The 15,523-nt window shown below is 39.0% G+C and overlaps 1 protein-coding gene across 2 annotated transcripts in view; it reads left to right on the top strand.

Annotated features, from left to right (window-relative positions):
- Window positions 1-15,523, top strand: part of LOC150077386 (fatty acyl-CoA reductase 1-like) — a 292,403-nt gene that overhangs the window by 47,544 nt on the left and 229,336 nt on the right. The window contains exon 3 of one of the 2 annotated variants that reach the window (XM_090386667.1): window positions 3,451-3,579. In XM_090386667.1, coding sequence (XP_090242793.1) covers window positions 3,451-3,579 — 129 coding nt within the window. Of the gene's footprint in view, window positions 1-3,441; window positions 3,580-15,523 lie in introns of both variants that reach the window. The other variant, XM_090386666.1, reaches the window with a different exon arrangement.

The following is a 15,523-nucleotide window of genomic DNA, read 5'->3' as shown; positions in this document are numbered from 1 at the left end:
ATGTTCCTCAGTCGTATACATTGGTATTACCCCAATACTAATATACTGGTATTAGGCTAATATCAATACCAATGTATACGACGCAAGGAAACTAAAATGTTTAAAATAGAACACAAACTGTCTCGCTATTTATAAGAATGAAAATTATTTTGTTTAGATTTTTACCGTTGATGCTTAACGTAAAACTTTTTACTACTTGTTTTTGTTATATATTATTTATCGTTAGGAGCAGTAGTGCAAATGATGCAAGAAAGAGAGCTTATACAGCAGCAGCAACAGCAAAAAACAAAAAAAAAAAAGCAACTACTGTACTTCCCCTTATTATATTAGGATTACCCGAAATTATGTATTTGTGTCTGCAAAATGCGCATGTTCTCAGGTCGATTTTCTTGTTTTGCTGGACGAAAAAAACATCAGTTTCTGGGGGGAAAAAAACCCTTGCTATCTACGCCCGACTAACTCAGCCACGGAGTGAAAAAAGCCCATTAAAGTTTCTGGTGTCATTGATTGGATTCGAACCCAAGCCTTTGTCCACCCAACAATTTGTCTAGTTCTTCCTTGAATTTATTCAAACTACCCACCTCCACAACAATAGACGGATGTTTGTTCCAACAATCAACCATCCCACTGAAGAATCAACCAACCCTCTGGCTGAAGACAAATTTACGTACGTACGACGTGAAACTATCCTTCCTCAATTCTAATTTATACTCCTCATGTGTATAGCCTGTATGTGTGTAGGAAGGATTCCAGCATTGAGCTTACTCAATCCAAGCCATCGGTCAGATCTCCTCATAGGTGCCTAGTCTCCAGATGCTGCGATATGCAACCCTGAAGCCTTTTCTGGTAAGACTATTCTTTTTTCTCACCTCACCAATCTTGTTGCTCTTCTCTGCACCCGTTCCAACAGATCCATATCCTTTGTATGTTATTGTTTTTGCATATAGAACGTTAACTATTATCCTCCCAGGTGAGCAGCTGTAGAGGCTTGTTTAACTGATAACAAATTAATTTTAATAATAATAAGATTAATGAGAGAGAGAGAGAGAGAGAGAGAGAGAGAGAGAGAGAGAGAGAGAGAGAGAGAGAGTATCAGACATTTCCTGAGGTTGCTGCTTGACATGTATAACTCATGCTTGAAAGACGTTTTTCAGATGCGTGGAAGGAAGCACTTTGAGAGTAATCTTGAAAAGCCCAGAGAGGCCTGTGGACTTATAAAATAAAATCAAGGTTACCATTTGGACTTAATGGGCGTTTCCTGGTTTGAGCTTCACAACCGACATAGCCTAAAGCTCGAAGTTTAGCAAGCTGGGTTTGTCAGAGCCTGCTTTTCATGCATAGTGAATTAGAAATAGTGAGATATCATGCTCCGATTTAGGAGATTAGACAGACAGACAGACTGACACTTGTCGTCTGAAGGAGGCAAATATAAATAAATAAATATATTTTCTGTTTGTACTCCAGGTACACCCACAGTGATTCTGGAGTATAAACAGAAAATTTACTCGCCTCCACAAGACAAGGATGGTAATTCCATGGTTTGTATAATCCGATGCGGTATTCCATTCACTGTGGCTACGAAGCTGGATGTTATGCTGTTAGTATTTTAGACTGCCTTATAAAGTTGATGCAAATTTTAATTTTGAGTTTGTTGTTGTTATAACTAACAGAGTTGAAAGTTTTACTTTGTTTATTTTTTACAATTTTACGATTTTTTGAGTTAAGTGCTTTATCAGTTTATATACATATGGGCTTTGGCTCAGGCTGTAAGGCCAAATTCATTTTAAATGTCTAATAACGGACTTCGAGCGTCTTTTTTTTTTTTTTTTTTTTTTTCTTCAAAGAAACTAAGGCTATGAGATGTCTCTGTATTATGTCTACCAACTGTATGCATTTTGTAGTCGATTTGAGTACTTTGATTGAGAAAAACCTCGAGTTTCTTTCCGGAGAAGGAATTTAAATTCAAGCAACTTTCCATCCAAAACAAATTAGTCTGTCTCGGATAAGAGTTGATCCGAGTTTTCTCCCGAAGCAAGGGTTTTTCATCAAGTAATAGGCAAACTCGAGCTAATACACGCAATTTGCAGACATAATATATTGACGCCCCAAGGACTCAGTTGCTATTACACAAAAACAAACAAAGTTCAAGAAGTCTTTAATGTCAGGCGAAATATGGCAAAGCATGAAGATACAAAAAAAAAAAACACCTCACATCGAAATTGCTATTTTAATGGTACAAGATCTTGTCTCCCATATCCGTTTAGTGTATTTTGTTGGTAGAAGTGCGTAGGTGTTCATGGGCCCGTTTTTAAGTTTAAGAGCTGAAAAACTCAGAATAACTCACATGGAACCCTACGCCCTCCGCCTGAGATCGGTTAACTACAGCGTCGATTGAGGAGGACTTTTGAAATTTTTCCAGTAAGCAGGAATCGAATCCGGGCTACTCTAAACGAGTGGTAGACGGAATGTATTGTGCCGACAAAGAACTATATTATCATTCTCCTAAGGATAAGGATAAATAACATACTTCTCTTAGGATAATCATTATCTACAAAAATCACAAACCAATAATGATCAAAGTAGGCTCTGAACTAATAAGCGCATTATATGCTGGAATATACGACAATATTGAATTCTACTGCCACATTACAAAACAGTAGCGGCCTATGCTATCAACTACAATTTTTCGCTTCCCTTATATTGAAATATCAATCAGAATTAAACTGTGATGCGCTTATTAGTTCAAGTTATAATTTGCTGTCGTCCCACATATGCCGAAAAGTCCTGGGTTCAAACCTACTCCAGACTGAAGGAATTTTTATGAGCTTTTGTGGCTGAGTTAGTTAGTCTCTGGCGAGTGTTGCACGAGTTTAATACTATATATTTTCAGCGCAAACGGAGCTCGAAATTCACGCAGTTGTTATTGCCTGATATGGGCTAACATGGCCATGGATCCAAGATGCAAAAAAAGGCCATAAAAATTCGTCCATTCTCATTTGGACCCTGGCATTTTTCACAAGGTATGGAAGAACAGTGATTGTAACCGGTTGGCACCAACGTTCGTATTTAGAGACTTGAAATAGAATACTTTGAACAGTAAATATTCGATCACAAACATGCCACGTGTAAAGATTAATGCTATATATTAAACAATAATTTTAAATGTTCGTATTTATTTTCCTACTAAGTTTACATTACTTTTATAATTTTGTTGAAATCGTTTTTAAAAGGACTCTGTCAAAAATACAAATATGTATTATCATACAAGTAAGTTTTACTTTAAGGAAATAAAAAACAGAACCGTTTGGTGGCTTTTTGTTTTATATTGATTTTTCGCTACCATTTTCAGATATATGTAGTGCCTCATAGCTTGCCACCTGTAAAAGTAAGCCACGTATTTTGTATGAAGGTATTTATGTTTGCTTATGAATAATTGAATAGTTTCTCCAGGTTAAAAGTTCGACGTTTACAAAACTGGAAGATACGATGTCAAATGACGTGGAAAAATTTTCTCATATCAAAGATTTCTACAAGGATCGTTCTGTGTTCATTACAGGTGCAACAGGTTTTTTAGGAAAGGTAAGTCACTTTAATTATTGTTTGAATTCTTCTTTAAATATTTAAGCTATTCGTACGTAATTTACTTTCAGTCTTTCCTGAACAATGTGAATTGACAGTGAAATTATTGTGACAACCAGTATGTTTTAAACTACTTCATGTTGCAACTGCAGTCATGGTGGTAGGGAAGTGTTTATTCAGAAAAAATAATTGAATTAAGAAGTAGATAGTAATTCTTAATTCCAATTTAACGGAAATACACTCCTACACGAAATATGAAAAATTCTCTAAGAAAGGAATGGGGAGGGGAGGTCAACTTATAAAGCGAATACACGGTTAGTGAGGAATTTAAGGCAAAAAAAGGAAGTCGAATTATATGCTGGAAGATACGACAAAATTGAATTCTACTGCCACATTACAAAACAGTAGCGGCCTATGCTATCAACTACAATTTTTCGCTTCCCTTAGATTGAAATATCAATCAGAATGAAACCGTGACGCGCTTATTAGTTCAAGCCATGAGCAGGGTAATGTGTGCAAAATACGAATAGCGCAATTTGATTTCAGAATTAGAAGCTTGTAATAAGTCATGAAACACCCTGCCGAACCCCACCCCACTCCTGGGCGTAAACATTTTATGCTTACAATACAGCGTGACTCTCGTATTTCAGTTCTCGCTACTTTTGAATTACTGTTATTGCAAAGGTTCAGATGGCAAAATTCAGAATAGAAAAAAAAAAAAAATAAAATAAAAAATGAGGGTCCAAATGGCTGTGTTATATATTAAATATGGTTTTATTGATACAAAATTGTAGTGCACATTTTCAATGGGTGTGTATTGTACATATAGAGAAAACGGACATGGGGTGGGGAGTTGTACACGGTGCCCTTTATACACTTTCTCAAACTGTTCAAACCTGCTCAGTAAAAAGACTTCTCTTTATCATAACCACAAGTTCATTATCAGAAAATCACTTCTTACCAAACTGTTGTTTAAGTGGACCAAAGAAATTTAAATCACTAAGGGCGAGGTCAGCTGAAGAGATGGTCAAAAAGTTCCATCTCAAACAATTAATACCTCCCCCACACGAATTGCGCACGATGTATGCGCATTTCATTGCCATTCAAGAATAATTCACATCTCAATAACCATAGCCGTTTTCTACGAGCTGAGTCGCCAAATTCTTTCAGACGTTAGAATACGGTGCAGCATTCCCCCATCTTCAGGCATTTTGAAAATGCCCAAGAATAACACCGTACAAATCAGAAAAACGGCCACCATCATCCTGCTTGCTCACAGCATAGTCTTAAACTTCTTTAGGGTAAAACGTGATATTTCATTCGTGCATGTTTGGCTTCGGATTGAATGAGTGGCCCCACGTTTCATCCCACAGTTCCATTCTGACTACGCTAGTCGAAAATATGGCATAGGTTACTGCATAAGCCTGTGTCTATTTACGCAGCGGGTTTCCAGTATTCGATAAAAATTGGACGAGTATATACTTGTCCCATTTTCACTAAATAATAAATATTTAGCACATGACAAAATATTTATCGATTATGTAAAAAAAATAAAATTTCTGCTTATATTCCGAGAAGACCACATATGAGGTCACAGGCATCCATGAGACAGAGTATACAAGTACATTCTATCGTATTTAGCAGTCATACGGCTTGAATCACGGTTACTCAGAGCGCGTGCAGTCTTGTACCCTTGTAATTCTCTACTCAGCTATACGGAGACCTACGCTCATGCTAGTTTCTTAATTACTTTCTCTTTTTCCTTAGTTTGACTTACTCTCCCGACTATAAAAACTAGTCAGCAAAAAAAAAAAAAAAAAAAAAAGCAAAGTGCCTTTCTCGGTGAACACGTAAATGTATATACAAATTTAAAGGAGAATAGTACACTCCCTATTCGTTTAGATTTAATCAAACACTGAATTGCTTTGTATTATGAGGTCACTGCCAATCAGGGCTGGTCTTCAAGGGATAGGGAGTGGATACCAATTTAAAAATCTGTTTAATGATTGTTCTTACTGATCAATATGGAATCAGATGAAGAGTAGCTCAGTATTGCGCAACACTGACGCAAAGAATATTAATTTGGGAGGTGTCGTGAGAACGTGACCGAAGGAGGTGATGCTGAAAACCTAATGGTAATGAAAGGAGAAATAGCCACAGCGGAAATTAAGGGGAAAAAATGACCTGTAAATGCAGCTGCCGACTGTGCCCCTTCTTCCAGTCACATAGTTCCCTTGAGGAGCTGTTGTGGCCACGAACAAATTCCCCCAACTGCATCGATCATGTGCTATACGAGCGGCATCGCAAAATGTCACGCCCAAAAGTTCACTGATCCCATCCTTCAATCTAGTTGCAAGTCTTCCTTTAACAGCAGTTTTTGAAGTTTGCTTTGTTATGGTCACCTCAGATAATGTGGTGGTATGCCATTGCCTACCACATGGCTGATTTTGAAAGGGGCCGGCTTTAATCATAGGAAGAGTCATCATGCATTCAACGAGATGCTTTTGAAGAGGAAAGGTGACTACAGCAGAGCCCAACTTAGTACAGAAGGCTGATTACAACTGGTTTTCGCCCGGTTTCCAGAGCTGGTCGTTTGTATATAAACGGATCTATATAATTCATTAGATTCGCACAAGTAATGATTATATCTTCAGTCAATGAATTTATTCATAAGGTGACGCTATTATCCCTCTTCTTACTTGTTCGATGTCTAATTAATGTCCAGTATTTCCAATTAATTACGTCGAATATTTTAAAATAATTTTCTCACAAACCATAAAGCATGCAACTTTTCCTTACCATAAACATTTTCGTACTGATTCGCGCAGTCTTAACACCCAATGAATGCATTTCTTACGTTTTAAAATATTCGTTCCTGTATTTCAAATTTACTCTTTCATATAGAATTAACCGCTCCATAATCTTCTGTATTCTTCGAACGTGCTATAACCGTTAAACTGTTATTTTAATCTCAGAGCCTAAATATTTACCACACAGATATAAAATGTGTCTATTGAATCCTCTGTACCTCTTCTATATGGTAAGATGTATTTTCAGTTTTTTTATGCTTAAACCACCAAATTTTAATATAACTTTTAATATAATGTGCTAATAGAGCACATTTTAACACGGCCACTAAATGCAGCGCCACTATTATTAAATTTGATAATTCTAGCATGGATCTAGAAACATTTCGGCAAGAGTTAACTAAACAACCTTTCTTAATTCTGCGAAGAACTATCCCTCAACTTTCATAAACAGGTCAACGACTTGACAGCTTCCTGTACAATGTTCGTCTCTCGTTGGTTTCTACTGAGCATGACTGGCAAATGTTAAAGTGCCATTACTGACAGCAACCACAAAGCAACCTTTAAGTGACAAATTTCCATTTTAGGTAACGTAAAGTAATTTGATAACATTACGTTTCTAAATGCTTAATTTTAAATAACCATATTGTCCAATTTTAGTTAACCTAACAGAATGCGAGAGGGCGCTGACTCTATTTAAAAGTTACAGCTGACAGTTACAGGCTCCGCAAAAACGATAAGTGTTTGCCTTTTATTTACATGATTGTTGTTTTATACTGTACTTAATACGTAGTCATATAGTTATAGTTACGCTGGTTATTTTTTATTTTAATTTAGATAAAGAGTTTTTGTGGATTTTACTTACGATAGGTAAAACCGTTATTTTTGTTCGATTTTTGTAGCCATTGTTTTTGTATATAGGGAATTCAAAGTTTTTGTAAAGAATTCAAATTTTTTAATTGAGGTAGCTCTAACGCATAATTATATAGTAATACGCTTCACTGTTTCTATTTCATAGTTTCTATTCAAATACTACTGACATTTAATTTATTGATTTTATTAATTTAAACTACCATGCCCCGAACTAGAGCAGCAAAGCAACGGGCACAAAGTGGCAGGAGTGTTGTGACTCGGGGGAGAACTGAGGGGGGCGATTCTCCAACGCGTCACAGCCTAAAAAAATGTGCAACTTGTGAAATGTTTGCCGAACTCTCTGGAACGGAACATGATATTGCCATGGGGGATGTCTTTGTGTGTGCGATGTAAGGAGTGTAAGGAAATCAGGCGACAACTCAGCGTTGTTATGGGCCTATATGAGAGTTTGAAGGACAGGGTGGATGCCCTCGAAGGAAATAAATTGAGGGGCCCATCAAGCTCTCAGCTGCCCACATCAACGCCAGAGCTTGCACTTGGTCATCACGCAACACAGCGGCAACCCCCAAGGCAGAATGCGCTGGTCCCACAGGAACTATTAGTTGTTGGTGACTATTGTCAGGGAAACGGGGAACATGCTATGTAAAAAGGATAGGTGGAACAGGACCAGGGTATGTCTGCCAGGGGCAAAGGTTGATGACGTAGAGCGGATATCATCTTTCAAGGGCACAAAAGGTGATATAGTTGTACACGTTGGCACTAATGATATTAAGAGTAGGAGACCGGCAGAATTACTCAACAAGTACAGGTCACTGTTGAAAAAAAGCCGAGAATTAGGGTTGAATTTAAAAGTGTCTGCAATTCTGCCCAGACACGATAGGAGGGAGTATATGATGAGAGCCTTGTCGATCAATTCGGCCCTGGAAAGATTGTGCAAGGCTCAAGGGGTAGAATTTTTTTCAGCCTGGACTGTACTTGTTAACAGGAGAGATTGCTTCTACAGGGATGGGATACACTTAAATAGAAAGGGTGCAAGAATATTTGCTGATGCTATCGAGGCAGTGTTAGGTGGGTCGGAAAACTGCTAGCTTGGGGGGATACAAAGACTAATAGTTTAACAGTAACCGCAGGCAGAGGTGAAGGTGATTCTTGCACAACTTCTATTAGAATAAGAAGCGACCTGGAGCGAGGGGTGTTGGGGGTTTCAGGGACGGATGGCAGTCATCCTGGGATGACTGACATGGGATGTGTTAGGGTAACAAGGAATAGGCATAGGAGCATGTATGCTTGCATGTATACCAATGCTAGAAGTATAGTAAATAAATTTGATGAATTTGAAGTGTTGGTCAAGACATCAAAGGCGGATATTGTTGGGATAGCAGAGACGTGGTGTCACAAAGATATAAGGAATGCAGAACTGGAATTTGGGGAGTACAATGTGTACAGAAAGGATAGACAGGACAGAAAGGGAGGAGGTGTTATGCTGTTAATTAAGAAAAACATAAAATCAAAAGAAGTGCATCCAGTTGATATAGATGGACAGTGCACTGTTGAGTCAGTTTGGTGTGACATAAGCACTGCAAAAGCAAAAATAAGAGTAGGAGTGTGTTATAGGCCTAATGACTCGAATGAGTACAATGAACAATTGTACAGAGAAATAGAGTGGGCCAGTAAATCAGAATGTCTTATAATGGGGGATTTTAACTTCCCAGATATTGACTGGAACTTGTGGGTTGGTCACTCACACACTAGTCAGACTTTTGTGGATTTATTGGATGATTGTTTTCTGCAGCAGCATGTTCGAGAGGCAACCAGAGAAAGTAATACTCTTGATCTGGTTATCAGCAGTGATCATTCGTGTATTAAGAATTTGCAGATAAAGGAACCACTAGGTGGCAGTGATCACAGTGTGCTGAAGTGGGATTTACTCAAAGAGGTAACTACCGTCAGGGGTAAAGGAAAGGGTTTTTGCTTCCGTAAAGGGGAGTACGGTGGTCTCAGACAGTTTTTAAATTCTGTACAGTGGGATCGACTGACGATGTTACAAACAGTAAATTCTAAGTGGGAAGCATTCAAGGAATTAATCGTGGAAGCTACTAGACTTTTCATACCGATGAAGAAATATTGTTCAAGGTTTAGGCCTAAATGGTTATCAAATGAACTAATGAGACTCGTGACAGAGAAGAAAAATGCATGGGATGCATATAAATTATCAGGCGACGCAGAAGCCTGTAGCAGATATAAGCTAGTCTGTAATCAGGTCACAAAGGAGGTTCGGCAGGCAAAGGCGGATTACGAGAAATCTTTGGCAAAAGATGCTAAGAAAAACAGCAAGGATTTCTTTACTTATATAAACTCTAAAAGGAAGGGGCTGAATATGATTGGTCCACTTGACATCGATGGTTCGACTGTTGATGATCCTGCTCAGATAGCAAACAAACTGAATGAGTATTTTGCATCTACATTCACACGTGAGGAATCATTACAGTTTGAAAATGGAAGAAGGTTATCAAATTGTAGCAGTGTGCTTAATGATTTTGTAATAACTGAGAGCAAAGTGGAGGAGAAATTGTTGAAGTTAAACATAAGAAAGGCACCTGGGGCGGATGGGATCTATCCAGTTATATTAAAGGAGGCGGCAAAGCAACTAAGCAAACCCTTAGCCATAATTATGAGAGCATCCTTGGATTCAGGGGAGGTTCCCACGGACTGGAGATGTGCAAATGTATCCCCAATTCACAAAGGAGGTTCGAAGGGTGACACGAATAATTACAGACCAGTTAGTTTAACTTCTGTTCCGGGTAAAATAATGGAGTCACTGGTTAAAGATGCATTGCAGGATCATCTAGACAAGACTGCAGCAATAATTCAGACACAGCATGGGTTTGTTAAGGGAAAGTCTTGTCTGACAAATTTGATTGGTTATTATGATGTGGTCACAAAGGAACTGGATGCAAAAAATAATTTTGATATAATATACTTGGATTTCAGGAAAGCTTTTGACACTGTTGCGCATGGAAGACTACTGTACAAATTGGAGCAGAATGGTATTAAGGGTAAGTTGCTACAATGGATAAAAGGATGGTTAAGTGGGAGAAGACAGAGGGTGGTAATCAATGGGTGCTGCTCTTCGTGGACTAATGTTATTGGTGGAGTCCCACAGGGTTCGGTGTTGGGTCCACTGTTGTTTTGTATATTTATCAATGATATTGATGAAGGTATATCAGGCTTAATGTCGAAGTTTGCAGATGACACGAAGGTTGGCAGGGTTGTTAATGACAGTAATGGCAGTGTGCTACTGCAACAGGATCTAGATAATTTGGGCAGATGGGCTAAGAAGTGGCAACTGAAGTTTAACCTTGACAAATGCAAAGTATTGCATATGGGTAGAAGTAACCCCAGAGAAACGTACCAACTGTGTGGTACTACACTTAAGGTGGTAGAAAATGAAAAAGACCTGGGAGTAATTGTGCAGTCAGATATGAAGTTTTCTGAGCAATGTAGACAGGCTGCTAGGGCAGGTCATGGGGTTTTGTCAATGATATATAGGAATTTTGCTAGCAGGGAAAAGGAGGTGATTGTCCCTCTGTATAAGGCAATGGTCAGGCCACGCCTTGAGTACTGCGTACAGGTCTGGAGGCCTCATTTTAGGAAGGATGTAGATTTGCTTGAGCGTGTACAGAGAAGAGCAACACGATTGGTGAGGGGAATGAAGGGATCCTCTTACCAAGAGAGGCTTAAGTTCTGCAAATTGCAGTGGCTGGAGACTAGGCACCTGCGCGGTGATCTGATTGAGGTCTATAAGGCCTTGAATGGGTTGAGCACGCTGAATTCTGATGGGATCCTCCCACTTGTTCAGAATACGAACCTACGGGGACATAAGTTCAAATTAAGAAAGGATAGATGTAGAATAGATGTGCGGAAATTTGCCTTTAGCCAGCGGGTGGTTAATTGCTGGAACAAACTTCCATCTGTCGTTGTGGAAGTTGATAGGTTAAATAAATTTAAGGAGGAACTGGACAGGCAATTGGAGGGTATGGTGTGATTTTTTTTTTTTTTTTTGGCTGATGCTGCATAAGCTCCTACACTTGCTTTCTTGCATCAAGTGCCACTACTACTAATCTAATAAGGTATTAGACTCTGTTAGAATTTAACAGGGTCTAATAACAGAGTAAAATTAAGAATTTAAAAGATCATAGCTTCCAAATGATATGTAACGATATGAAGGTGAAATTACTTTTCCTAAATTAATTCATAACCGCTAATTATGAAAGTTAAGGTATTCACTTCATTAAACTGTTTTTTAAAAAGGTTACGTACCAAAAATAGGTTACATTTTTTGAAACACTTACACGTTTATACTCCGGCACGACCACCATGTCAGTGGAGTTTACAATAAATCAATCATCGTTCTTGGTGATTCCCTTCTCTCTCTCTCTCTCTCTCTCTCTCTCTCTCTCTCTCAGGGTAAGACGGGATTTTTTTTTTTTTTTTTTTTTTTTTGGCTGGTGCAGCATAAGCCTCGGGCTTCCTTGCACCTTATGGCTAATAATAATAATAATACAAATGTTAATTGTATTTAGCAGTCACGGGCTTGAACCCCGGACCACTCAAAGAGCGTATGCTATTGCACTCGCGCTCCTGAACACTCAGTAATGTTTGATTTCTTTCCAAGTAATATCAGTAATGACAATTTAATTAACAAAAGGTGTTAAAAAGGATTAATAGAAATTAAAAAGGTTTTAGGGCTAAAAGCCACAGACTACGGAAAATTTATTAACCGAACATGTTAGTACATAGCGTCATCTTAGTTCGTAGTAAATCACCGAAATGAGTAAAATGGTATCGTTTTTGTATTATCTAGGGACTCGCATCTGATCAGTGGCGCATTATGGCCATAGTTGCCGACGCGCCTAATAAATCCATAAACAAACAACTGCTGAGTATGAGCTTGGCACACCCAGGATCCTTAGCTAGATATCATAAATCACTTTTCTTCCTGATTCCCTTCTACTTGAATCTCTCTCTCTCTCTGAGGGTAACTCAATTTTTTTTTTTTTTTTTTTTTTGGCTGGTACAGCAAAAGCCTCAGGGCTTTCTTGCACCATATGGCTAATAATAATATCTTCATATTCCGAATGCCTTGATATTTCACTACCTCGAATAAGCAACACTTCACCAGTGGAGAAGACTAACGTTACTTATTCTCGACGATACCACCACCTGCCAGGGTACCTACCCGTCCACCAATGAGAAGCCAAAAACGCTTTACGGTGCCGTCGGGGGTAGTGGTATGCGCCGAGAATAAATAGTTTTCTTCACTGATGAAGCGTTGCTTTTACGAGGTAATAGTAATCGTGGTATGTGATGCAAGCGTATGAGTTTGCAGCATCAGCCAAAAAAAAAATTCACACAACCATTCCCTCTAAATGTTTGTCCAGTTCCTCCTTAAATTTATTTAACCTATCAACTTCCACAACGACAAATGGAAATTTGTTCCAGCAATTAAACACCCGCTGGCTAAAGGCAAATTTTCGCACATCTATTCTACAGCTCTTTCTTCAATTTGAATTTATGCCCAATTAGGTTCGTAATCTGAACAAGTGGAAGAATCCCATCAGAAGCGTGCTCAACCAATTCACGGCATCATACACCTCAATCAGATCATCTCGCAGGTGCCTAGTCTCCAGCCGCTGCAATTTGCAGAACTTAAGCCTTTCTTGATAAGAGGATCCCCTTATTCTCCTCGCCAACTCGTTGCCCTTCTCTGTACACGCTCAAGCAAATCTACATCCTTCCTAAAATGAGGCCTCCAAACCTGTACGCAGTTTCAAGGCGTGGCCTGACCATTGCCTTATGCAGAGGGACAATCACCTTTTCCCTGCTAGCAAAATTCCTGTATATCATTGACAAAACCCCATGAATTGCTCTGACAGCCTGTCTGCATTGCTCAGAAAACTTCATATCTGACTGCACAACTACTCCCAAGTCTTTCATTTTCTACCACACTAAGTGTAGTACCACACAGTTGGTACGTTTGTATTTGTATGTTAAACTTCCCGCCTCGGGCTTGGATTAGAGTACTGCAAAAACCTTGGTAGGTTCATTATGGTCACAGAAGCCGATGCGCCAAAAACTACCAAAAAATGTTAAACTTCAGTTGCCATTTCTGAGCCCATCTTCCCAAATTTTCCAGATCCTGTTGCAGTAGGACACTGTCATTAACAACCGTGCTAACCTTTGTATCATCTGCAAACTTCGACACTAAGCCTGATATACCTTCAACAATATCATTAATAAATATACAAAACGACAGTGGACCCAACACCGAACTCTGTGGGATTCCACTAATAACATTAGTCCACGAAGAACAGCGCCCATTGATTACCACCCTCTGTCTTCTCCCACTCAACCATCCTTTTATCCATTATAGCAACTTACCCGTAATACCATTCTGCTCCAATTTGTACGGTAGTCTTCCATGCGCAACAGTGTCAAAAGCTTTCCTGAAATCCAAGTATATGATATCAAAATTATTTTTTGCATCCAGTTCCTTTGTAACCACATCATAATATCCAATCAAATGTGTCAGAAGGCTTTCCCTTAACAAACCCATGCTCTGTCTGAATTATTACTGCAGTCTTGTCTAGATGATCCTGCAATGCATCTTTAACTAATGACTCCATTATTTTACCCTGAACAGAAGTTAAACTAACTGGTCTATAATTACTCGTGTTACCCTTCGATCCCCCTTTGTGAATTGGGAATACAGTTGCACATCTCCAGTCCGTGGGGACGTCCCCTGAGTCCAAAGATGCTCTCATAATTATGGCTAAGGGTTTGCTTACTTCCTTTGCCGCCGCCTTTAATATATCTGGATAGATCCTATCCACCCCATGTGCCTTTCGTATGTTCAACTTCAATTTCTCCTCCACTTTGCTCTGTTATTACAAAATCATTAAGGAACCTGCTACAATTTGATAACCTTCTGGCATTTTGAATTCATAATAATTCATGTGTGAAAGTAGATGCAAAATACTCATTCGGTTTGTTTGCTATCTGAGCGTGATCATCAACAGTCGAGCCATCGCTATCAAATGGATCAATCTGATTCATCCCCTTCCTTTTAGAGTTTATATAAGTAAAGAAATCCTTGCTGTTTTTTTTTTAGCATCCTTTGACAAAGATTTCTCGTAATCTGTCTTCGCCTTCCTAACCTCCTTTGTGACTTGATTACAGACTAGCGTATATCTGCCATAGGCTTCTGTGTCGCCTGATGCATCCCATGCATTTTTCTTCTCTGCCACGAGTCTCATTAGTTCATTTGATAATCATTTAGGCCTAAACCTTAAACAATATTTCTTAATAGGTATGAAACGTTTAGTAGCTTCCACGATTAATTCCTTGAAAGCTTCCCACTTAAAATTTGCTGTTGGTAACATCAGCAAATTCTAAGTTGACTCCACCGTACAGAATTTAAAAACTGTGTGAGACCACTGTAGTCACCTTTACGGAAGCAAAAACCCTTTCCTTTACCCCTGATGGTAATTATATCTCTAAGTAAATCCCACATCAGTAAACTGTGATCACAGCCACCTAGTGGTTCCTTTATCTCTGCAAATTCTTAATACACGAATGATCACTGCTGATAACCAGATCAAGAGTATTATCCTCTCTGGTTGCCTTTCGAAAATGCTGCTGCAGAAAACAATCATCCAATAAATCCACAAGTCTTACTAGTGTGCGAGTGACCAACCCGCACACTAGTAAGACTTTTGATGTCTTGACTAACACTTTAAATTCATCAAATTTATTTACTATACTTCTGACATTGGTATACATGCACTTATTCTTGGTTACCCTAACACATCCCACATACCCACCTGTTTCACGATGGCTGCTATCAGTCCCTGAAACCCCCAGCATCCCTCGCTCCAGGCCACTACTTATTCTAATAGAAGTAGTGCAAGAATCACCTTCACCTCTGCCTGCGGCTACTTTTAACCTTTTAGTCTGTGAATCCCCCCCCCAAAACAATCAGTTTTCCGACCCACCTAACAATGCCTCAACAGCATCAGCAAATATTTTTGCACCCTTTCTATTTAAGTGTATCCCATCCCTGTAAAAGCAGTCTCTCCTCTTAACAAGCACAGACCACGCTGAAAAGATCCTACGCCATGAGCCTTGCACTTTCCCTCCAGGGCCGAATTGACTGACAAGGCTCATCATGTACCCCCTACCATCGTGTTTGGGCAGAATTGCAG

Source organism: Mastigoproctus giganteus, chromosome 12 (assembly GCF_048544385.1).
Source record: "Mastigoproctus giganteus isolate SK-2022 chromosome 12, ASM4854438v1, whole genome shotgun sequence".
Lineage (NCBI taxonomy): Eukaryota > Metazoa > Arthropoda > Arachnida > Uropygi > Thelyphonidae > Mastigoproctus > Mastigoproctus giganteus.
This window is presented reverse-complemented; position numbering and strand designations above follow the sequence as displayed.